At 38.8% G+C, this 26,573-nt stretch overlaps 1 protein-coding gene across 2 annotated transcripts in view; it reads left to right on the top strand.

The window, feature by feature from the left end:
• The window catches only part of LOC121386200 (protein capicua homolog), a 91,252-nt gene extending 65,180 nt beyond the window's left edge, over window positions 1-26,072 (top strand). For both annotated transcript variants that reach the window (XM_041517031.1, XM_041517032.1), the window contains exons 9-18: window positions 636-2,415; window positions 2,980-3,086; window positions 6,035-6,208; window positions 7,154-7,324; window positions 8,292-9,076; window positions 10,115-10,245; window positions 11,191-11,342; window positions 17,364-17,528; window positions 18,242-18,376; window positions 19,828-26,072. In XM_041517031.1, coding sequence (XP_041372965.1) covers window positions 636-2,415; window positions 2,980-3,086; window positions 6,035-6,208; window positions 7,154-7,324; window positions 8,292-9,076; window positions 10,115-10,245; window positions 11,191-11,342; window positions 17,364-17,528; window positions 18,242-18,376; window positions 19,828-20,186 — 3,959 coding nt within the window. In that variant the 3' untranslated portion in view covers window positions 20,187-26,072. The remainder of the gene's footprint in view (window positions 1-635; window positions 2,416-2,979; window positions 3,087-6,034; window positions 6,209-7,153; window positions 7,325-8,291; window positions 9,077-10,114; window positions 10,246-11,190; window positions 11,343-17,363; window positions 17,529-18,241; window positions 18,377-19,827) is intronic.
• The last annotated feature ends 501 nt before the right edge of the window (window positions 26,073-26,573 follow it).

Below are 26,573 nucleotides of genomic sequence, written 5' to 3'. Positions count from 1 at the left end.
TAAACCACTTGCAACGACCAGTGATCCATAACTGGTTCAACAAAGGCCATGGTTTGTGCTATCCTGCCTGTGGGGAGCGCAAATAAAAGATCCCTTGCTGCCAATCGGAAGAGTAGCCCATGTAGTGGCGACAGCGGGTTTCCTCTCAAAATCTGTGTGGTCCTTAACCATATGTCTGACGCCATATAACCGTAAATAAAATGTGTTGAGTGCGTCGTTAAATAAAACACTTCTTTCTTTCTTTTCATTGGATGATGTCGCTTAAAAAATTGATATCCTTTGATAAAACTCTGAAGATGTCATTATGTAAAATAGGACATCATTACATAAAATGGGACGTCATTACGTAAAATGAGACGTCATTAGGTAAAATGGGACGTCGTTACGTAAAACAGGTCAGATCTTTGTGTATTTTGTAACTAAATAGAAATGTTGTTTGTAATTATAAAAATTGTTATATTTTTTTATTTATCGATATATAACGGTGGCAAATTTAGTATAAAATGGTATGCAACACAATTTTATACAATTTGTGAATGTTATACATCGATGATATAAATTACTAATATTGATTAATATTAATCGATAATATAAATTAACATTCTTATATAAATAAATTAATTAATATTTTCCAGGTCATGTCAGCGACATTGATTTGAACTGCAAGGAGCACGTGTCTGACAGCGAGACAGACAGTCAGACTGAAGAAGACACGCTGATAGAGAACAAGGCGTTTCCACAGCAACGCTTCTCACCGGTCATGAAGCACATCACCCCTGCCGACGTCGCGTACCGGCCCAAACCGATCCGACGCATTATTGAATCACAGGGGAGTGTGGAGGGCATGGGGTCACCGACAAATAAATATCTAATGGATTCCGTCATGATCCCTCGGCCGTCCAGTACGGGATCAAATTTTCAACCGAAGGGCGCTGTGTTCAAGGCAAAACCGAAACCGTCACGGATTATGTCCCTTGGATGTCTGGACGGTTCAGCGGAAGGTTCGGAGATGAAGAAGGATCAAAGGGGAGACTACCAGTTTGGTGGGAATCCACGTCTGCCATACACGCAACAGCAGACGGTGAAAGTGGGTCAGATGAAGATCCACAACATCACCATGACACAGGATAAACAGCAGATTATTCTGTCATCCAACATGCAGACGACACTGGGAAAACAGAACGGCCGGGGTCCGATTCTGGGGAAGATGAGTCAGAAGGCTCCGAAATCGACGAAAGTGGTGACGCAGATGCCGCAGACAGTTCAACAGATCTCATTTCAAGCTCCGCCCAACGCTCAGTATGCGAGGACTCCCATGTCGAGCATGGTCCAAATAATGGCAGCTCCGCAGGTGGTTGCCACGACAACGTACACTAGCGGAATGGTCGCCCCGACCTTCACAACAACGAGCAAACCGATAACAACTCCAGTTCCGATAGCATCGAAACCGACTCTTCCCATATCACAAGGCAGCGTCTCTGGGCCCAAACCCATGGCACAGAACGGTGCCATGCAGCCGCAAGCAGTTGTCGCCGGTAACCAGGGCAATGGCAGCGGGCTAAAGAACGTCGTCTTACTTCAGAGCATTCCAAACAGTCACAACAGCGTGACGATAATCAACCCACCGAACATGGGCGCTAGTAAAATGAATCCCGTCAATTCTAATGTACAGTCTTCAGTTAATCCCGGTGGATTTATTACGACAACGTTGAGGAACATCGTCCCTCCACAGCAGCAGCAGCAGGCGTTGCAGCAGCAGCAACAGCAACAACAACAACCACAGAATTTGGCCCAACAGGCATTGCTGACGAACCTGGTTCTCAAGCAGTCGGCAAATGTAGCCGGTGCGACCGTGACTTTGGGACAGCCGCACACGCCCACACAGACTATTAACCTGAGTCAGGCCGCACTACAGACTCCGACCCACGTGCAATACATCCTGCCGTCGGTGCGCGTGCAGGCCACGCCCAACGGGGGCAAGGTTCAAAACATCCTGCAGATGGCGCTGCCCGGAATGGCCGTGCAGCAGGCGAACATTCTGACCGTGGCCGGCCCCAGCCACTCGTCGCAGCCCAGTCCCCAGCCGGTTCAAACCGGTCGGTTACAGATTTCACCGGCTCCGACTGCCACCGGAATACGCATGACAACAGTGTCCAATGCGGCGAAGTTGGTGTCCCAGCAACAGCAGCAGCAGCAGCAACAACAACAACAACAGCAGCAGAGTTATGTGACTGGCATGAAGCCGCAGACCCAGGCTGTTGCCATGGTTACACAGCTTGTGACGGTGAATCCCACACCGGCTGTTATGGCGACGGCAACTCAACCGCAGCAAGTACAGCTATCGCAGCATCAGTTTCAACAGCTACAACAGCAGCAACTGTTACAACAACGCATTCTTCTTCCCTCCACAAACAAGTAAGACCAATTTCTACTCGGTTGTAATAATTCCTTTCGAGGATTATAATTATAAAAAGTATATATAAATTTAGGAAGTTTCTGCTAATTAAACTATTTCAAAATACTGATAGATCAAAGTTTGTCTTAGTAAATTAAAATAACCCCAAAAACTAAACAAATTACTATCTGCAGACAATGTTAATTATTATTATTATTTTACAAAGACATACTTTGAGTTATCATTACTTTGCAATTGTGTAAATAAAATGTCCAGTTTTAAGAGGTATCCGGTTTAGAGAGGTTAAGTTCCGTACTGATTTTAAATAATTAACCATGAAAAATGTCCAGTTTTGGGGGAATTCCAGTTTACAGTGTGTCCGGTTTTGAGAGGTTTCACTGTATTTATTTACCAAATCAATTTATGGTAGACAAAATGTTGCACGTAATTCTTGTTTGAACAGATTTTGCTTATCCAGAAATATTCTAAAATTATACTTCTATGTAATTGTACCTCCAAATATTTTAATAACATCAAAGTTTATAGTATTTTTCAAAATTCTATGTTAATGTTTTTTTCTCCAGAATAACCTATGTGCAACAAGGAACTGCTGGTTCGGTTCCCGTGGCAACCACACAAACCACCAAGATGGAGGCGTACATCCCAGCTTATGTTAGTCCGGTGTCCCAAGGTAAATTAACTTTTTACAATACCAGTCTATGGTTACATACCACTATTTACATTAGCAACCAGTGTTGGAGGCGTACAGCCCAGCTTATGTTAGTCCGGTGTCCCAAGGTAAATTAACTTTTTACAATACCAGTCTATGGTTACATACCACTATTTACATTAGCAACCAGTGTTGGAGGCGTACAGCCCAGCTTATGTTAGTCCGGTGTCCCAAGGTAAATTAACTTTTTACAATACCAGTCTATGGTTACATACCACTATTTACATTAGCAACCAGTGTTGGAGGCGTACAGCCCAGCTTATGTTAGTCCGGTGTCCCATGGTAAATTAACTTTTTACAATACCAGTCTATGGTTACATACCACTATTTACATTAGCAACCAGTGTTGGAGGCGTACAGCCCAGCTTATGTTAGTCCGGTGTCCCAAGGTAAATTAACTTTTTACAATACCAGTCTATGGTTACATACCACTAGTTACATTAGCAACCAGTGTTGGAGGCGTACATCCCAGCTTATGTTAGTCCGGTGTCCCAAGGTAAATTAACTTTTTACAATACCAGTCTATGGTTACATACCACTAGTTGCATTAGCAACCAGTGTTGGAGGCGTACATCCCAGCTTATGTTAGTCCGGTGTCCCAAGGTAAAATAACTTTTTACAATACCAGTCTATGGTTACATACCACTATTTACATTAGCAACCAGTGTTGGAGGCGTACAGCCCAGCTTATGTTAGTCCGGTGTCCCAAGGTAAATTAACTTTTTACAATACCAGTCTATGGTTACATACCACTATTTACATTAGCAACCAGTGTTGGAGGCGTACAGCCCAGCTTATGTTAGTCCGGTGTCCCAAGGTAAATTAACTTTTTACAATACCAGTCTATGGTTACATACCACTATTTACAATAGCAACCAGTGTTGGAGGCGTACATCCCAGCTTATGTTAGTCCGGTGTCCCAAGGTAAATTAACTTTTTACAATACCTGTCTGTGGTTACATACCACTATTTACATTAGCAACCAGTGTTGGAGGCGTACAGCCCAGCTTATGTTAGTCCAGGGTGTCCCAAGGTAAAATAACTTTTTACAATACCAGTCTGTGGTTACATAACACTATTTACATTAGGAACCAGTGTTGGAGATGTACAGCCCAGCTTATGTTAGTCCAGGGTGTCCCAAGGTAAACTAACTTTTTACAATACCAGTCTATGGTTACATAACACTATTTACATTAGCAACCAGTGTTGGAGGCGTACAGCCCAGGTTATGTTAACTAACTTTTTACAATACCAGTCTATGGTTACATAACACTATTTACATTAGCAACCAGTATTGGAGGCGTACAGCCCAGCTTATGTTAGTCCAGGGTGTCCCAAGGTAAACTAACTTTTTACAATACCAGTCTATGGTTACATACCATTATTTACATTAGCAACCAGTATTGGAGGCGTACAGCCCAGCTTATGTTAGTCCGGTGTCCCAAAGTAAACTAACTTTTTACAATACCAGTCTATGGTTACATACCATTATTTACATTAGCAACCAGTGTTGGAGGCGTACAGCCCAGCTTATGTTAGTCTGGTGTCCCAAGGTAAATTAACTTTTTACAATACCAGTCTATAGTTACACAACACTATTTACATTAGCAACCAGTGTTGGAGGTGTACATCCCAGGTTATGTCAACTAACGTTTTACAATACCAGTCTATGGTTACATACCACTATTTACAATAGCAACCAGTGTTGGAGGTGTACATCCCAGGTTATGTTAACTAACTTTTTACAATACCAGTCTATGGTTACATAACACTATTTACATTAGCAACCAGTGTTGGAGGTGTACAGCCCAGCTTATGTTAACTAACTTTTTACAATACCAGTCTATGGTTACATAACACTATTTACATTAGCAACCAGTGTTGGAGGTGTACAGCCCAGCTTATGTTAACTAACTTTTTACAATACCAGTCTATGGTTACATAACACTATTTACATTAGCAACCAGTGTTGGAGGTGTACAGCCCAGCTTATGTTAACTAACTTTTTACAATACCAGTCTATAGTTACAAGAGCGGGATTTAGCTCTGTCGATCGAGTGCTTACTTGAGGTGCTTGCGTTGCAGGATCGAACCACCTCGGTGGATCTATTAAACTGATTGTGTTTTTACTTGTTCCAACCAATGTTTTTACTTGTTCCAACCAGTGTTTTTACTTGTTCCAACCAGTGTTTTTACTTGTTCCAACCAGTGCATCACAACTGGTCAAAGGCCATGGTATGTGCTTTTCTGTCTGTGGACACCTAAGTGCATACAAAAGATCCCTTGCTGGATTAGGACAAATTTTTGTGGGTTTCCTCTGATGACTATGAATCATGATTACCAAATGTTTCACATCTAATAGCCGATGATTATTTATCAATGTGCTCTAGTGGTGTCGTTAAACAAAACAACTGAGCAAGATCCCACCCCATTTCTAGAGCAAGTTTTACAATTACCTTAATGTTGGGAAAGAAATGTTTTCTTAACAAGACACTCGACACATTTTATTTACGATTATATGGTTCAGGACCACACAGATATTGAGAGAGAAAACTCGCTGTTGCCACTTCATGGGCTACTCTTTTCAATTAGCAGCAAGGGATATTTTATGTGCACCATCCCACAGACAGGATAACACATACCACGGCCTTTGATATTACCAGTCGTGGTGCACTGGCTGGAGTGAGAAATAGCCCAATGGGTCCACTGATGGGGATCGATCACAGACTGACAGTGTATCAAGCAACGCTTTACCACTGGGCTACTACATCCCATCCTTTTAATATGTGAGCTGTTATTTAAAACATGTGCTAGGGTATCATCAAACATTACTCTCATTTATATTAAATACCGATTTCATATTTAATTTTATATAATTATAAAAAGTTTTCTTGGGTTTTTTCTTCTAGGTCAACAGATGCAGCAAGTTCTGATTCAATCCCAGGCTGTTCCGACGCCCTCCCCTGTAGCAAGTCCCGCCCCTCCTGTCATTCAAGCTACACAGCCCAACATTGCCCCGAAGCCCATCGTCACCCTCCACAAATCTCAGAGCCCTCCGCAGGCCACCAGTCCAATGTTTTATGGTAAGAGTTGTGTAATATTGTGTATGTCGTACCTTAGTTAATAGTGTCGCCGTCTTTAAAGAGAATTGATTTAATCGAGATAATAATAATCATAGGAAGCACATGTGTAATAACAAGTGCAATGATGTTGGGAAGCGACATCATAAACAAGACATTGCTTCTCCAGTCCTAGCTCAGACGGCGCATTTGAAATATGATGTCATTTTGTCGTCTCCTATTTTTGGCTGAATCATTTTGAGTTGGGTCTTGTTATTCATAAAGAAAACAACAATAATAATATAGATAATAAAGAAATTATTACACTCGCGTGTGAGTCGTACTGATTTTCGAAACTCTTCTCAGGATTCATGTATTACGGTCGCTCTCGCTCGGGCAATACAAAAATCCTGACACTCGTTTCGTAAAATCAGTGACACACGAGCTCGTATAATAGTCTCTATGTACCCACTGTTTTAATGGTAAGGTTAGTTGGGAGGTAATTTGGTTTTGCACATAATTTGGGTTTGCTCAGATTCCTAAAAATCCTTTAATTTGAGGTTTTTGATTTGAAAAGTCTTTGAATTGGTTACTTTTAAGATAGTGAGGCAAAAATGTGCCAGGAAATCTGTTGATATGACACAGAATTACCTTTAAGCTACTTTTTTTTAGAAAAGCAGAGAAAAAAAAAGAACAGTCATGAATTTCACATCACAAATTAAAACTTAATTCATTGGCCAGTGCACCACGACTGGTATATAAAAGGCTGTGGTATGTGCTATCCTGTCAGTGGGATGGTGCATATAAAAGATCCCTTGCTACTAATGAAAACAATGTAGCGGGTTAAGCCGGTTTCCTCTCCCAAGACTATGTCAAAATTTCCAAATATTTGACATCCAGTAGCCGATGATTAATAAATAAATTTTCTCTAGTGGTGTCGTTAAACAAAACAAACTTGTTATTTTGCAGGAGTCATGAATCTCAAATCGTCCAGCTACATCGCGTATCCGAGCGACGGGAAGGGAGAGATTGGCTACATCAGCAGTCCAAACGTGTCGACGAAACCCACCAAGGTGAAGGCCACCACGGCTAGCATCCCCGTTGGTACGGAGAGTATGCAGAGGATACAGTCGACACAAGGTGAAGGTCGTAACACTGGGTGGGGGTTGAGGGTTGGAAAAGTTAGCCAAATTTAAAAATGCAGATATAACAGTTTTTCAAATTTATTCTGAATTCTGGATCTGTACATTATTTTCGGATTTTCGTGGTTCAAATTTTGTGGGGTTTTTCGTAACTCACTTTCATCTCTGATTATAATGTATTAAACTTTTATAAATTGTAGAAACCCACATTTATTTTGCAACTAAATATCAATCATGACATGAAATTATTTTGTTAAATTAAAATAAAATTTATCTCTTCTTTTTTTTTTTAAATTGGTGAGTGGCAGACTTATTTATCAAAATTGATGGCTTTGTGATAAGCTGGAGTCGCTACACTGAAAATGTACACAAATCCGTCAATCGATTATTGCGACATGTAATTGACCTATGAAGTTATTTTGATACCATGTCACACGTGAAATAATAGTTTCTAGAAACCTATTCCCATGAGCAGCAAGCATATTTTATATGCACTTTACCACAAACATTACAGCACAAACCATGGCTTTTGATATACCAGTGCTGGTTGTGATGAGAATAAAAAACGCAATGAGAATCGGAGAATATAATAGTTCCACTGAGGGGATTTGATCCTTCGATCTGACACATCAGTTAAAGTTTGTTTTATTTAACGACACCATCAGAGCACCTTTTTCTTGATGCAACCAGGGATCTTTTATATGCACTTTCACGCAGACAGAAAAGCTAATACCACGGTCTTTGACCCATTGTGGTGCACATGTTGGAAAACAAACCCCAATCAGTTAAATGGGTCCACTGAGGTGATCCGATCCTGTGATACAAGCACCTCAAGCGAGCACTCAACCGACCAAACTAAATTCTGCTCCTAAGCACCTGAGATGATCATTCTACCAACTGTTCTACATCTTGCCCCCTTGTTATATAATAAAATATTTCAAACCATATTTCTCTTCTTATATTAGGACGGCAGATGGCAAGCAGCTCTCCTAGACCGGTCCCATCGCCCAACTCGTCTGTCCCATCGAGTGACGGGATACCAGTGCATGCCGGACAGAACTCGGACATGTCTGCGGCCAATCAGAATGCTCTGCGCGCCCAGTACTCGACCTCTGTGGCTAGCATGAGTCAGCCACCCGTCTCCGTCGGTAGTTACGACGGGGGGCAGAACCGGGACCTGTACGATGATTGCCGCGACACCAACGTTGGAAAAAGTCCACAGCGCGCGTGTAAAGGTCGGCGGTACGAGGAGCTCAGGGAGAAGGAATCGTTCGGGATGAGGGGGCGGGAGAAGATGGGCAAGTCGAGCCCATTGATAGAAGAGTTTTCTAAATCGGAGCAGTCTCGAGGTGTTGGGGATATGGACTCGTCGATACAGGCGACACAGAATTCACAACAACAGCAACAACAACATGCCCAGCAACAGCATTTACAGCAGCTACAACAGCAGCAGTTGTCGGCGCTGCATCATCAACAGCAGCAGCATTATTATGCGACAGCACAACAACAGCATCAACAATACATATCGCAGCAGCAGCAGCAGCAACAACAACAACAACAGCAGCAGCAGCAGCAGCAGCAACATCAGACAGAACAAAGTGTACAACACGTCCAGTTCTCAGTTCCTCAGTCTACGGCCCAGCAGTTCTCCTCGCAGCAGCAGCAGCAGCAAACGTCGCAAGAACAGTCCTCTGTTGCTAAGCAACCGTCGGATGATAACGCCGCGTCTGGCCAAGAATCTTCTTCAACGGTAAAAAAAATTATTGTACTTTTTTCTTTTTTTTTAAATTTGTAATACAGTGAAACCTCTCAAAACCGGACCCTCTATAAACCGGAATTCCCTCAAAACCGGGCGGTTTTCATGGTCCCTTTTTAAATATCTGTACAGAAGATAACCTCTCTAAACTGGATACCTCTCAAAACCGGACCCTCTGTAAACCGGAATTCCCTCAAAACCGGACGGTTTTCATGGTCCCTTTTTAAATATCTGTACAGAAGAGAATCTCTCTAAACTGGATACCTCTCAAAACCGGACCCTCTGTAAACCGGAATTCCCTCAAAACCAGAAATTTTTCATGGTCCCTTTTTAAATATCTGTACAGAAGAGAATTTCTCTAAACCCAGATACCTCTTAAAACCGGACATGTTACTTGGTCCCAAAGGTGTCTGGTTTGGAGGAGTTTCACTGTAATTGATGAAAAAAAGTTTTAAAAAACCATTTGAGGAGGGAATCAGTTATTGATTATACATTTTTTTAAATTGTAAATAATTGCATTGGTGTTGCTATATAGTGATACTTATTTCTTCTTCTTTTTTTTTAAGAAAAGGAAAAAAAAGGACTTCAGAAGCCTAAATTCATAATTTATTGTTATATCTTCATCTGATAGCTAAAACATTTCATATTATATGTATAAATAAAAGAGAAAAATCTGGCTCCTAGATGGTAAAGTTAATGGACAGGGCTGAATTTATGCTATGATCGATCCGCACAATATGTATTGAAGTTCTTGGATAATGATTTGAGTTAGTGGTCCTTATTTGTTGCCCTGGTTACCTAGCCTTTCCTTTAATTTTTATAGGCGAAAGAAACCTTGTTTGCAGTTTTTCTACTTTTGCATGGCGATATTTATGACATTTATGATTATGGTTAGAGATTCATTTAGTAATCTACCAAAAAATTGGACAGTTTTCAAAAATAAGTCAAAACATTTTATCCATTTTTTAAACAATGATTGCTATTGATTATTTTTCAGAAACTAATTTCGATTTTAAAAAAAATATTTTTTAGGCCAAACCTAAGCACAAACCACCACCGATAATGGTACCGCCGGAAGTGAATCAGTCACCGATGCCATCGCCCAGCGTGAACAGTCCTCGACGAAGCTTCTTTAAGAAGTCAGTGGATGATGGGATGGATAAGTAAGTGGTCACGTGACTTAGTGGTATTACGATGAAAATAACGGGTGGGAATTCTCCTCGGATCAGCTGTTTTCCTCACATTTTAATAGTCCTTTCCTCCAAAATGTGTCAGATGGCACAGATTTTAATCTAGGATTTTAAGCATTTCTGGGACTCCTCTAGATTTCCTCTTTTTTTTTTACAGTTCACCAATTCCCACCCCTGAATAATAATTCAAAATAACTGGCTGGTTTTTAGTGATATGATGATGATATTTGTAATAATGATAAGATTCTTGTGGAAATCATTAAAAGTTAAAATAGCTATACTTTGGACACTTTAGATGACCGGAGTCGTGGTTAGGCCCTCGGTCTACATGCTGGTAGGTACTGGGTTCGGATCCCAGTCGAAGCATGGGATTTTTAATCCAGATACCGGCTCCAAACCCTGAGTGAGTGCTCCGCAAGGCTCAATGGGTAGGTGTAAACCACTTGCACCGACCAGTGATCCATAACTGGTTCAACAAAGGCCATGGTTTGTGCTATCCTGCCTGTGGGAAACGCAAATAAAAGATCCCTTGCTGCTAATCGGAAAGAGTAGCCCATGTAGTGGCGACAGCGGGTTTCCTCTCCAAATCTGTGTGGTCCTTAACCATATGTCTGACGCCATATAACCGTAAATAAAATGTGTTGAGTGCGTCGTTAAATAAAACATTTCTTTCTTTCTTTCTTTAGATGATGCATATGTAAACAAAATAGATACTGAATATGTGGTAAAAGTTCACATAATTTGGAATAACACTTTTTAGATGGGGAAATAACTCTAAAAAGAGTGGGAATCTATCTTTTTTTTTATAACAGTTTTGTGTCATATTATTTCAGATATTTCATGATCTAACTTATTTTGAAAGCAGTGAAAAAAGAAGAAGAAGAAACAAAGAATGAAGTTAAATATTTTTATTTACAGGGTGCTGGAGCAGGTGAATTTCGAGAAGAAGTTTGAATCTCTCCCACAGTTTGTTCCCGAAGAGTCTGAAACGTTGACGCCGATCCCACAGAGTCCTCGAGCTATCATCAGCGGCTACCGCAAAAAGAAGAAGACGACAACATCGGGGCTAGGTATTTGATAAGTGCACACAAAAGAAAAATGTAGTAGGTTTCCTCTGATGACTACGAGTCTGAAATACCCAATGTTTGACATCCAATAGCCGATGATTAATTAATCAATGTGCTCTAGTGGTGTTGTTAAACAAAACAAACAAACATCGTAGGATCGAATCATCTTAGTGGACCTGTTCTCTGATATGTTTTCTCACCATCCCAACCAGAGTCCCATGACGGGTATATTGAAGGATGTGGTAATCCAGATTACAGAGAATTATTGTACGTCATAAGAGTAAGGAAGGAAGGAAATGGTTTATTTAACGACGCACTCAACACATTTTACTTACGGTTATATGGCGTCAGACATATGGTTAAGGACCACACAGATATTGAGAGAGGAAACCTGATGTCGCCACTTCATGGGCTACTCGATCTTTTCGATTAGCAACAAAGGATCTTTTATATGCAGCATCCCATAGACAGGATAGCACATACCACGACCTTTGATGTACCAGTTGTGATGCACTGGCTGGAGCGAGAAATAGCGCAATGGGCCCACTGACGGGGATCGATCCCAAACCGACCGTGCATCATGCGAGCACTTTACCACTGGGCCCCTCGTAAGAGTAATACACATTGAGCACCAAAATTAGTCTGGTTCAGTCCTCAGAATAAGACAACTCGGGGGCGATTGTAAAATTGATCTGCTTTTAATTGTGGTTTTATGGCATCAGACTTATGGTTAAGCACCACAGAGATAATGAGAGAGAAAACTGGGCTAATGTTGGGTTTTTTATATATATATTTTATTTCAACCAAGTATGCACTGGGAAATTAATGAAAAAATCCAGAGTTTAAATGATTATTTGGGTGCCTGCCCTACACACCTTCATGGGATTAATGTAGGGACAACTCTTAAGGGTTACTGTGACTATATATTTTATATACCAGGGGTGGGAATTCTCCTCGGATCCGCGGTTTTCCTCTCATGGACAACTCTTAAGTGTTACTGTGACTATATATTTTATATACCAGTTCTCCTCGGATCCACGGTTTTCCTCTCATGGACAACTCTTAAGGGTTACTGTGACTATATATTTTATATACCAGGGGTGGGAATTCTCCTCGGATCCGTGGTTTTCCTCTCATAGACAACTCTTAAGAGTTATTGTGACTATATACTTTATATACCAGGGGTGGGAATTCTCCTCGGATCCGCAGTTTTCCTCTCATGGACAACTCTTAAGAGTTATTGTGACTATATATTTTATATACCAGGGGTGGGAATTCTCCTCGGATCCGCGGTTTTCCTCTCATGGACAACTCTTAAGTGTTATTGTGACTATATATTTTATATACCAGGGGTGGGAATTCTCCTCGGATCCGCGGTTTTCCTCTCATAGACAACTCTTAAGGGTTATTGTGACTATATATTTTATATACCAGGGGTGGGAATTCTCCTCGGATCCGTGGTTTTCCTCTCATGGACAACTCTTAAGTGTTACTGTGACTATATATTTTATATACCAGGGGTGGGAATTCTCCTCAGATCTGTGGTTTTCCTCTCATGGACAACTCTTAAGTGTTACTGTGACTATATATTTTATATACCAGGGGTGGGAATTCTCCTCGGATCCGTGGTTTTCCTCTCATGGACAACTCTTAAGGGTTATTGTGACTATATATTTTATATACCAGGGGTGGGAATTCTCCTCAGATCCGCAGTTTTCCTCTCATAGACAACTCTTAAGGGTTACTGTGACTATATATTTTATATACCAGGGGTGGGAATTCTCCTCGGATCCGCAGTTTTCCTCTCATAGACAACTCTTAAGGGTTACTGTGACTATATATTTTATATACCAGGGGTGGGAATTCTCCTCGGATCCGCGGTTTTCCTCTCATGGACAACTCTTAAGAGTTATTGTGACTATATATTTTATATACCAGGGGTGGGAATTCTCCTCGGATCCGCAGTTTTCCTCTCATAGACAACTCTAAGGGTTATTGTGACTATATATTTTATATACCAGGGGTGGGAATTCTCCTCGGATCCACGGTTTTCCTCTCATGGACAACTCTTAAGAGTTATTGTGACTATATATTTTATATACCAGGGGTGGGAATTCTCCTCGGATCCGCGGTTTTCCTCTCATGGACAACTCTTAAGTGTTACTGTGACTATATATTTTATATACCAGGGGTGGGAATTCTCCTCGGATCCGCAGTTTTCCTCTCATAGACAACTCTTAAGGGTTACTGTGACTATATATTTTATATACCAGGGGTGGGAATTCTCCTCGGATCCGTGGTTTTCCTCTCATGGACAACTCTAAGGGTTATTGTGACTATATATTTTATATACCAGGGGTGGGAATTCTCCTCGGATCCGCAGTTTTCCTCTCATGGACAACTCTTAAGGGTTACTGTGACTATATATTTTATATACCAGGGGTGGGAATTCTCCTCTGATCCGCAGTTTTCCTCTCATGGACAACTCTTAAGGGTTACTGTGACTATATATTTTATATACCAGTTCTCCTCGGATCCGCGGTTTTCCTCTCATGGACAACTCTTAAGAGTTATTGTGACTATATATTTTATATACCAGGGGTGGGAATTCTCCTCGGATCCGCAGTTTTCCTCTCATGGACAACTCTTAAGAGTTATTGTGACTATATATTTTATATACCAGGGGTGGGAATTCTCCTCGGATCCGCGGTTTTCCTCTCATGGACAACTCTTAAGTGTTATTGTGACTATATATTTTATATACCAGGGGTGGGAATTCTCCTCGGATCCGCGGTTTTCCTCTCATAGACAACTCTTAAGGGTTATTGTGACTATATATTTTATATACCAGGGGTGGGAATTCTCCTCGGATCCGTGGTTTTCCTCTCATGGACAACTCTTAAGTGTTACTGTGACTATATATTTTATATACCAGGGGTGGGAATTCTCCTCAGATCTGTGGTTTTCCTCTCATGGACAACTCTTAAGTGTTACTGTGACTATATATTTTATATACCAGGGGTGGGAATTCTCCTCGGATCCGTGGTTTTCCTCTCATGGACAACTCTTAAGGGTTATTGTGACTATATATTTTATATACCAGGGGTGGGAATTCTCCTCAGATCCGCAGTTTTCCTCTCATAGACAACTCTTAAGGGTTACTGTGACTATATATTTTATATACCAGGGGTGGGAATTCTCCTCGGATCCGCAGTTTTCCTCTCATAGACAACTCTTAAGGGTTACTGTGACTATATATTTTATATACCAGGGGTGGGAATTCTCCTCGGATCCGCGGTTTTCCTCTCATGGACAACTCTTAAGAGTTATTGTGACTATATATTTTATATACCAGGGGTGGGAATTCTCCTCGGATCCGCAGTTTTCCTCTCATAGACAACTCTAAGGGTTATTGTGACTATATATTTTATATACCAGGGGTGGGAATTCTCCTCGGATCCACGGTTTTCCTCTCATGGACAACTCTTAAGAGTTATTGTGACTATATATTTTATATACCAGGGGTGGGAATTCTCCTCGGATCCGCGGTTTTCCTCTCATGGACAACTCTTAAGTGTTACTGTGACTATATATTTTATATACCAGGGGTGGGAATTCTCCTCGGATCCGCAGTTTTCCTCTCATAGACAACTCTTAAGGGTTACTGTGACTATATATTTTATATACCAGGGGTGGGAATTCTCCTCGGATCCGTGGTTTTCCTCTCATGGACAACTCTAAGGGTTATTGTGACTATATATTTTATATACCAGGGGTGGGAATTCTCCTCGGATCCGCAGTTTTCCTCTCATGGACAACTCTTAAGGGTTACTGTGACTATATATTTTATATACCAGGGGTGGGAATTCTCCTCTGATCCGCAGTTTTCCTCTCATGGACAACTCTTAAGGGTTACTGTGACTATATATTTTATATACCAGTTCTCCTCGGATCCGCGGTTTTCCTCTCATGGACAACTCTTAAGAGTTATTGTGACTATATATTTTATATACCAGTTCTCCTCGGATCCGCGGTTTTCCTCTCATGGACAACTCTTAAGAGTTATTGTGACTATATATTTTATATACCAGGGGTGGGAATTCTCCTCGGATCCACGGTTTTCCTCTCATGGACAACTCTTAAGAGTTATTGTGACTATATATTTTATATACCAGGGGTGGGAATTCTCCTCGGATCCGCAGTTTTCCTCTCATGGACAACTCTTAAGTGTTACTGTGACTATATATTTTATATACCAGGGGTGGGAATTCTCCTCGGATCCACGGTTTTCCTCTCATGGACAACTCTTAAGGGTTACTGTGGCTATATATTTTATATACCAGGGGTGGGAATTCTCCTCGGATCCACGGTTTTCCTCTCATGGACAACTCTTAAGGGTTACTGTGACTATATATTTTATATACCAGGGGTGGGAATTCTCCTCGGATCCGCGGTTTTCCTCTCATGGACAACTCTTAAGAGTTATTGTGACTATATATTTTATATACCAGGGGTGGGAATTCTCCTCGGTTTCCTCTCGTCCGCAGTTTTCCTCTCATGGACAACTCTTAAGTGTTACTGTGACTATATATTTTATATACCAGGGGTGGGAATTCTCCTCGGATCCGCAGTTTTCCTCTCATAGACAACTCTTAAGTGTTACTGTGACTATATATTTTATATACCAGTTCTCCTCGGATCCACGGTTTTCCTCTCATGGACAACTCTTAAGAGTTATTGTGACTATATATTTTATATACCAGGGGTGGGAATTCTCCTCGGATCCACGGTTTTCCTCTCATGGACAACTCTTAAGGGTTACTGTGACTATATATTTTATATACCAGGGGTGGGAATTCTCCTCGGATCCACGGTTTTCCTCTCATGGACAACTCTTAAGGGTTACTGTGACTATATATTTTATATACCAGGGGTGGGAATTCTCCTCAGATCTGTGGTTTTCCTCTCGTGGACAACTCTAAGGGTTATTGTGACTATATATTTTATATACCAGGGGTGGGAATTCTCCTCGGATCCGCAGTTTTCCTCTCATGGACAACTCTTAAGTGTTACTGTGACTATATATTTTATATACCAGGGGTGGGAATTCTCCTCGGATCCACGGTTTTCCTCTCATGGACAACTCTTAAGGGTTACTGTGACTATATATTTTATATACCAGGGGTGGGAATTCTCCTCGGATCCACGGTTTTCCTCTCATGGACAACTCTTAAGGGTTACTGTGACTATATATTTTATATACCAGGGGTGGGAATTCTCCTCAGATCTGTGGTTTTCCTCTCGTGGACAACTCTAAGGGTTATTGTGACTATATATTTTATATACCAGGGGTGGGAATTCTCCTCAGATCCGTGGTTTTCCTCTCATGGACAACTCTTAAGTGTTACTGTGACTATATATTTTATATACCAGGGGTGGGAATTCTCCTCGGATCCACGGTTTTCCTCTCGTGGACAACTCTAAGGGTTATTGTGACTATATATTTTATATACCAGGGGTGGGAATTCTCCTCGGATCCGCGGTTTTCCTCTCATGGAACATTGCGTTTCCTCAGTTTAATCGTCCTTGCCCCCAGACCCTTCTAGATTTCCTCTTTTTTTACAGTTCACAACACCAGAGTCCTCTAGATTTCCTCTTTTTTACAGTTCATTAATTCCCACCACTTGAGCCATATAAAAACAGGAAAACTATTGAGGCAGACCCATGTATTAAATAATACTGTAAAACCCCTCAAAACTGGACTCTCAAAACCAGACGTTTTTCATGATTAAATTTTTTGAATATCGGTACAGAACGGAACCTTCCTAAACTTAATAACCCCTAAAATCAGACTATTTGCTTGATTGGTGTCTCGTTTTTATATATTTTTTTCTGTATTTACTTTGATCTTCCCCCACACCCGATCTTAGAATTAATTCTGAAACATACCTGATAGTTAATGTGAATATATGTATAAAAAAATAACCCAAAACACATTCAGTAAGATAGTGTTTTCCTCTTCAGTGAAGGACGCCACTGATGGTGATAACAAGGTCTCCAGTGAGTCCGGAACGCCGACGCCGATGACTCCGAAAAGCGGGCGATTCGAAGACACCAAGTTCTTTGGTAGCAACTTCAACCTGGAGGCGATGGAGGCCGGCATCGACCCGGCAATTCTGTCTCGGAAAGGTACAAACCACGACTGTTAGTAACATGAGAGTGGGGGTGTGGTAAACATGTTTTTAAAACATATTTAGATTTTTGCTTAAGATTTACAGATTGTAATTGTTAGTAACATGAAAGTAGATGTGTGAAAACAAAAAATGTCCTAAGTGTTGTGTTGATTTAACTTTAAAGATAAAACTCTTGACTGTTCGTAACTCGAAAGTGGGCGTATGGAAAATATTTTTAAAAATATTTGTTAATGTTTGTAACATGAAAGTGGGAATATGGAAAACATTTTTGTTTTTAATTATTTGGATTTAAGGTTAAGATACAAATTGTGACTATTACCATAAGTGGGTTTATGGAAACATGAAAGTGGATGTGTGGAAATTTTTTTTATTTTATCAACGTTTTTAAATTTATCTTTAAGGTACAAATCACTACCATTGGCAACATAAAAGTTAGTTTATGAGAAGCATTTTATTTTTTAGATGTTTTAATTTTTGTTTAAGTCATAAACTGCAAAAGTTTTTTAGTTGACAGTTATGTTTGGATAAAACATTTTTTGGATAAACTAAAATTAAATATTTCCGCCAATTCTATAACATTTTATTAAAACCTTAAAATAGACATTCCTAACTTTTCTACCCATCATAACTTGTTTTCCCTGTCACTAGAACGTTTTTAATGACTAAAATTATGTGTTAAACATGTTCATACTGATCTGTTTTATTAAGAATTTGAGGAACTTCAGTCGCCACGCACGCCGAAAACTCCTTGTTCTCCGGGGACGTTCTCCACTCGACGAATCCTGGACCAGAGAAGGCAGCTTGTGTTACAGCTGTTTGAAGAACAGGGGCTCTTCCCTTCAGGTGTGTACCAGCATTTTAGTCTAAAAGGGGCAGAGCGGTAGAGTGCTCACCTGAGGTGTATACATCATAGGAGGAGGGGGGGGGGGGGGGGGATTTAGCTCAGTCAGTTGAGTGCTCGCTTGAGGTGTATACATCATAGGATGGGGGGGGGGGGGGATTTAGCTCAGTCAGTCGAGTGCTCGCTTGAGGTGTTTGCGTAGCAGGATCGAACCACCTTGATGAATCCATTCAGCTGATTGTGGTGTTTTTTTCCATTTCAACCAGTGCACCACAACTGGTCAAAGGCCGTTGTATGTGCTTTCCTGTCTGTGGGAAAGTGCATATAAAAGATGTCTTACTGCATTAAGAAAAATGTAGCGGGTTTTCTTTGATGACTACGAGTCAGAAATACCAAATGTTTGACATCCAGTAGCCGATGATTAATTAATCAATGTGCTCTATTAGTGTTGTTAAACAAACAAACAAGCATTGTAGGATCGAATCACCATAGTGGACCCATTCTCTGATTATGTTTTTTCACCATCCCAACCAGTGTCCCATGACTGGTATATTAAAGGATGTGGTATGTGCTGTCTTGTCGAAGTACATATAAAAGATCCTTTGCTAGTAATAATAAAATAAAAAAATGGCTTTCCTTTAAGACTTCATGTCAAAATTACTGATGATTAATAAATCAATGGTGGCGTCGTTAAACAAAACCAAGTTTAACTTTGATTCTAAAGTGTGCACAAAGACTTGTGTGATTGTAGGTAAAGCTGTAGTCCAGGGTGTGGTACCTATTCCCAAGCTAAGGAACATTAATGTCGCTTGGAGATCAATACGTTTCAACGGTTTGGCATTTTAAAGTTGTTATTATTCATCTTCTTCTTCAGCTTGCTCTAACATATGTCTTTCATGCAAAGATGTCGCTAAACATTTTTTCATTAATTTTCTAGTTAAAGCCTGCAACATTTTGATATCTTCCTCAGTTAAACATTTCTTCGTAAATTTTTCAGCTCAAACCACTGTGGCGTTTCATTCTGAAGATTTCGACATCTTCCCCAATTAAACATTTATTTGTTAATATTTCAGCTCAAGCCACCTGGGCGTTTGAATCGAAACATTTCGACATCTTCCCCAATTAAACATTTATTTGTACATTTTTCAGCTCAAGCCACTGTGGCATTTGAATCGAAACATTTCGACATCTTCTCCAATTAAACATTTATTTGTTAATATTTCAGCTCAAGCCACTGTGGCATTTCAGTAGAAACATTTCGGCATCTTCTCCAATTAAACATTTATTTGTAATTATTTCAGCTCAAGCCACTGTGCCATTTCAGTAGAAACATTTCGACATGGTACCCAATTAAACATTTATTCGTTAATATTTCAGCTCAAGCCACTGTGGTGTTTCAATCGAAACATTTCGACATCTTTCCCAATTAAACATTTATTAATTAATTTTTCAGCTCAAGCCACTCTGGCATTTCAGTCAAAACATTTTGACATCTTCCCCAACAAACTGTGTCTTCAGCTGAAGATTCGCGAGGTCAGACAGAAGATGATGGCCCATTCCTCTCAGGTTGTGCGCGACTACCAGGGGGCGCCGTCCACCCCAAACTCGATCGACGGGGAGACAACTACAGCCAGTAGTACGTATCCCAGCCCGCCTTCCTCCACCTCGCAGACGGCGTCTGCCGGTCAGATGGGAACCATGGCAACGGTGACATCTGGTGGCCAGGTTCATCAGACAGGGGGAACAACTTCGTCACCATCTTCAGGGCAGCCGTTCACACAAACGAGTTACTCGGTTTCAAATTCACAGTAGATTTCATCTGATATTTATTTGTAATGGTGACATCTGGTGGCTAGGTTCATCAGTCAGGGGGGACAACTTCGTCACCATCTTTGAGGCAACCGTTTACACAAACAAGTTACTCTATTTCAAATACACAGTAGATTGCACTTGTTGTTAAATTTCTCCTGCATAACGAAGGACCCCCATCTAATATTTATTTGTAACGGTAACACCTGATGGCCAGATTCATCAGACAGGGGAGACAACTTTGTCACCATCTTCGGGGCAGCCGTTCATACAAACGAGTTGGATCGGTTTCAAATGCACAGTAGATTACAGTTGTTGGTAAATCACTCCTCCATTATGAAGGATCCCATACAATATTCTCAGTTTCAAGTACACAATAGATTACTGTTGGATTTGTTAAATCCCTGCTGCATAACGAAAGGATCCCCAGGTAATATTTATTTTGGAATAGTGACATCTGGGTTTCCAAATGTATCAGGAGGGACAACGAAGTAACCTGCTGGGGATTCACATGATTTAGTTACTCAATGCCAAATGCACGATAGACTTTGGTTGTACTTGTTAAATCCCTCCTTCATAACAAATAGCCCCCATTTAATATTTATTTGTTGAAGGTGTGACGCCTGGTGTCCCAGATGTACCAGGATTGGGCATTCACATGATCTAGTTACTTGGTATAAAATGCACAAGACTTTGGTTGTAGTTAAATCCCTCCATTAAGACGGACCCTATCTAATATTTATTTTGTGATAAATGTGCTTTTAAAACAACAGATAAAGTGCTTTAATCTAGGAGTGCAGAAAAAAATTACGAAAAAAAGATCTTAGTGTTTATATTTTACTAAAAAGTTAAGATCTTGATGTAGATTTTATTCTAGGTGTACAAAATGATCATCATTGTTACATGGAAGTATCATGTATAGGTTTTCATGCCAAGCTATTCAAATGTTCAGAGAACATTTTGTTTTCATAATTTTGATTAGCAACTAGTAATTAACGTTACAGAATTGTGTAGCTGTATGTGAAACTTGCATTGCAAATCACAACTTGATACTGAACAAAGTATTCCCTGATATTACAGCAAAGTTTCAAGACCAAAATTGAAACAGATTTATACTTTAAAAAAATGCTTTAATATTTCTCCTCCTCCTCTCCCCACCCCCCGATATCGTGGTGCTTGTATAATGCTGTTTCTAAGGGTATTTATTTTCAGTGCTGATTTAATTTAACTATGCCCTTTGCATTGTGTTCTTTGTAGTTTGCAGTTTTAAAACTGGTCCCACTGGTATCATTGCCTAAATAAGAAGACAACATGACTTAAGCTATACGTCATAGGTGCTAAACTTTGAAAAATAGTCCCTCTTTTTCTTTCTTTTTTCTTTCAAAGATAATTTAAAATATTTATATAAAATAGACTAGACTTGTATGGAGCGAAAGTGGTCAGAGAAACAGAATGGGAGACATCTCATTATTTAAGTAGATCCTGAAACGTATGTTGTTCTCCTGTTTTTCTTAAATAATAAGGTTAATATTTTTTGGCAGTTTGGACCCATTACATAATTAGAATCACTGCATGTTCTCAAATTGGTAGTACTGCTTCCATTTTGACTTTTTGAGGATTGCAACACAAACTCAGATTTTCTGTTTAAAATTGTTTTGGTATCATTACAATAATCGGTTAACTATATGACATAATAATTTTATAAACATAAAAGTAAACAAAATTTGTATCTATTTTTGTTTGCCATTGTTCATATGTATGGCACAAATGTTTTCGTAGGATGAAGAATGTTTTTATTAATGTTTCCATCTTTGTATTTCATGGTTATGTATATCAGGTCAGTGTTTTCAATATGCTGAGAAAAGTGTTACGTTCGATTTTGATGTTATATGCATTCAATATGATACGGGGCGGGATGTAGTCCAGTTTAGGATCAATTCACATTGGTGGGCCCATTGGGCTATTTCTCGTTCCAGCCTTTGCATCATGACTAGCAGGTTTCCTCTCTGTCAAATTACCAAATGTTTAACATCCAATAGCTGATGATGAATAAATCAATGTGCTCTAGTGATGTTGTTAAACACTTTTTTTCAATACGATAAATAATGGTGAACAAAAATAGATATACATTTTATCTTTGATTGCATCTGTAAAAATATATATGGGAGTTGGAACTAATTTGTGAAGTTTCATATATAAAATTATTATATAATTTGTATTATGAATCATTAGTTACTTGATTAAGTTAAATGTAATGAAATAATTGGCATGAATAATTAATATTACTTTATTAAGTGTACCGGTAATGAAATAATTAATATATAAATTAATAATTAATTAATTACTAAATAGCTCTGTTGCTGTTGAGTTTTAACCTTAAACTTAAATTATTGATTTTGACACATTCAGTACATTTCTGATCGTTCTCTTGTTTATGACTCAAAATGTGACAATAACTTGAGGTTTTGGTCACAAACAAAAAGACGTCTTCTAAGAACTGGCTAATGTATTTTTAAAAACCCAGAATTGGTGCCTGTCATATTTAACAGTTGCGAATATTTCATGTTTTATTTTGCGACATGACAAAAGACGTATGTGATACCTGTCATAAAAACCGATACCTCATCGTTTTTCTTTTTCTTCTTTTAATTTTTCTTTTTTTTAATATAAGAATTGATGACCTCAGTCTTAAATTATATGGCTGTTGGGCCACAAACTCTTATATCTACCATTAGCACGTTTTGGAGAGTGCCGTGGGTTCTATGTTCATTGTGCTCACAATTAGTACTGTATAGAGTATATATATTATGTTATTCCATGTTCATGACTGAGAATATATGTTATTCTATGTTTAAGACTGGAGTGCTGAAACTTGTAAAGAAAAAAAAGAAGAAAACAAAAGGTTATGGCTGCATATGAAGTCCTTTTAGATATGATTCAAGATATTTGACGATATATATCAGGCTGTTCATCTTCAGTTTTCCATTTTCATTAATTTGTCTGCAAACATCACTGTTGGTGCTTGTATATTACTTCCTAAGACATGAGGTTAAACTACTTTCTTTTTGTTAAGGACTGTTCCAAAAATAGTAGAGTGTATTTGATCGGAAATGCTGGGGGAAATTTTTTTATTTAGATATTGTGTATAGGTTTTATCTTTTTAAACATCATTTCAGCTTTTTGTATTTTCATCTCTGCATTATTCATTACCACTCCATTTCATTGTTGGTGTTTTTTGAAGTACCTGAAGTATAGTGCCTGTGTTTATAAAACTTGTGATGGTCCAGATTTTGTTTGGTGTGCCCATTAAATGTTCAAAGTCTTTAAGACCCAAAACGTCCATTTCCCACCCTCCCCCACCCCAACTCCTTTCAAGTATTTACTCCCCTTTTTAAGTTAATGGACCACTTTTTTTTCAAAGCCCGTTTTAGTCTTGCACTTGCTTGTAACTACCTGTATTTCCAATGTTTACACTTGCATTTAAGAAAAACAGGCCATTGTTTTTGGAACAGTCCTCGTGTATCACTCTCTTTCACAAACTTTTCATTTTCTGTTGGCTATGTCTGAGAAAGGACTCGGGGATGGTGTGGTCTTCACAAACCCAGTTCACAACGCTGCAATACGTGTCAGCGTTCTATCTGTCTTTCCACCACGTATGTTTTTATTTTGCATTTATAATACTGCGTCTCGTTTCCCATTGAATTAATTATCGTTGAATTTTACACACAACATTTTTATTGTACAGAGTTCATTGTACATATCTAGGATTGACGTCGTTGATCTGTTGGTTTTATCATAAGTTATTACATTTATTTGTATATATACTCATCTTTAAATGGCATCTTGCTTTCATGTCTGTCCGACACTACAGAATATTAGAGTTTGTCATGTTATACGTTACTTTGTTGGCATTGATTCTGAATTTCATAGGGCCTTCCTGTCATTTACTCCATGAGCCGAATTTACAAAGACCTGTTTTCTCATACACACGTGTAACTACATACGTTTACAATAATTAAATGCTTATGTTTAAGAAAACAACTGGCTTCATAAATTCGGCCCCATATTTTTGTGTTCCTCCTATAGGTGGGACGTAGGTGACCAATATAAGGGGTTTTTTTGTTTCTTTTTTCACTAAATGTGTCTGTATATTTTATTAAATTTTTCATGTTTGTTTTGTTAATAGTCCAAAACCATGTTTTGTTTTGGGTATCAGGCCAGAGATGTAGGGAAGCATTAATTATTGGCAACTTGATCTGTTGCAGACAAGCTTGGTCTTGCCATCATCTCTTTGTTGGATGTTAGATCAGGGGCCTATTTCATTATAAACTCTCGCAACTTTGCAATCTCGCAGTGCAATGCTAAAAGACTTGCAAAGAGGATGCTTTGTTGTCTAGCAGAGCCTAAGAGATCTTTGTGAATTAGGCCCCACAGATGTAGCTAGTTTTCTAGATGCAGCATTCATTTTATTGGCTACATAAACAAACAAGCCAGATCCCGACCACCACCTCAGTTAATCTACTTTCTGTGGCAGTGGCATAACGGTTAAGCTATTGACTTTAAGATTGCTAGGCACTAGGATCGTATCCTTGTACCGGCTTCAACCCAGTGAGAGTTGGTGGCTCAGTATGGAAAAGTAATTAAGGCCACTACACTGACTTCTTTCTCTCTCTCTAACCATTGACCTACTGTCATAGACAAGCAGCTCAGATTGCCGAGGTGTGTGTGCCCAAGAGAACATGCCTGAACATTAAGTGGATTATAGACCCGGGGCCTAATTCACAAAGGTCTCTTAGGCTCTGCTAGACAACAAAGCATCCTCTCTGTAAGTCTTTTTGCATTGCACTGGAGATAGCAAAGTTGCGAGAGTTTAGTGAATTAGGCCCCTGGTTAAAGTTGGGGATAGGGGTTGTGGGTGGAAGGAACTGATGACTTCACAATATTTTAGAACTTTTTTTTTTGTGTGTTTTTTTGGTTGGGGTGTTTTTTGGTCATGTCAGATGTATCTGGCCTCATAACCGAAACAAAAAATGGTTGTGGTTTCATTTCTTTAAAACTTTTTTTTGTGTGTGATGAAAGACGTTTGCACAAAGTGCAGAATAGACTCCCCGGTGTCTAAATGTCAAGATTCCCATTTCCCAGGACCCAGTTTTTGTTAAATATCTTGACATATGTTAATCAAAATACATACAATGTTAGGGAATTCTACTTAGCATACAACTTGACATTAATTCATTTTTGTTTTGTTTTTCTATGGGTTGTAAATTAAACTTGATATAACATAGCCCTTGGTAGATAATTATTTAATAAGAATTATTCATTAATATTTGAATTGTGAATTTACAAATATTTTATTTTTCATTTAATATTAAACAATTTCATTATGACATGTTACTCAGTGTCTCATTTTAATTTAATTAATTTTTAATTATTATATTTTATGGTAATATTCTAAAATTGATGTTTCACATGTTCTTTGTTAATCAACAACACATTAACAAATGAAAGAGCAATAATAATGCATAAATTACAAGATCATTCTTTTCTCATTTGTAATTTATAACATTTTGTTCCTCTTCTTTCTTTTTTTTTCTATTTGTTTTTCAATTATTTACTGGTTCTTTTTGTTCACAAATAATATTTTAATTGTTCCAGAATTTTATTTAATTAGATACAAATAGTGGAGAACATACTAATGATTAAGGTTTAGAAGATAGTCTAGCATTTTTGTTTGTCATTCTCATGGCCATGACCTTATATTGATCCTTACAAAAGGAATAAAAAAACAAATTCTTCCTTTTCTTTGGTGTTCCCATTAAAATTAAATTGAATCAAAACTTAAATTAAAATTTATTGGGAAATTTCTTCCATGATATTAATTTAAAAAAAAAAAAAATTGTCATTGGTTTATTTAATATTTTCTAGGTATATTAAACAGTCCGAAATTTATATTATTTATCTAAATTCCACTTAACCCGCCTCTTTTTTTTAATTCCTTCTTTTAAAACCCCAGAATTGTTTTTTTTATCATCACAAGATGTTTATATGAAAGTGAGCCAAGTGTTACTATTTTACAAACAGTCCTATTTTGACTTTGAAATTGATTTAATACATTTCAGTTCTAAATGAAATAATTGTAAATTTCCTAAAGTCTGTGCCATAGGTGTCAAGAAAAATATCTGAGATAAAAAAATATATAAAACCCCACCCTAATTATGAATTTAGTTTAATAAAAGCCATATTTATAATTCTACAAATTCCAGTTAAATATCATATTTGTTGATGTATTTTTCTGCAATATCTATTTTTAGTGTTGAAATTATTTTAAAAGAAAGGAAGGAACGATTAGGGCTGTCGCGTTTACAAAATTAACTGTAGGTTTACACAGTA

This window comes from Gigantopelta aegis, chromosome 12, assembly GCF_016097555.1.
Source record: "Gigantopelta aegis isolate Gae_Host chromosome 12, Gae_host_genome, whole genome shotgun sequence".
Taxonomy (NCBI): Eukaryota; Metazoa; Mollusca; class Gastropoda; order Neomphalida; family Peltospiridae; genus Gigantopelta; species Gigantopelta aegis.
The sequence above is the reverse complement of the archived record's forward strand: the minus strand, read 5'-3'. Positions and strand labels throughout refer to the sequence as shown.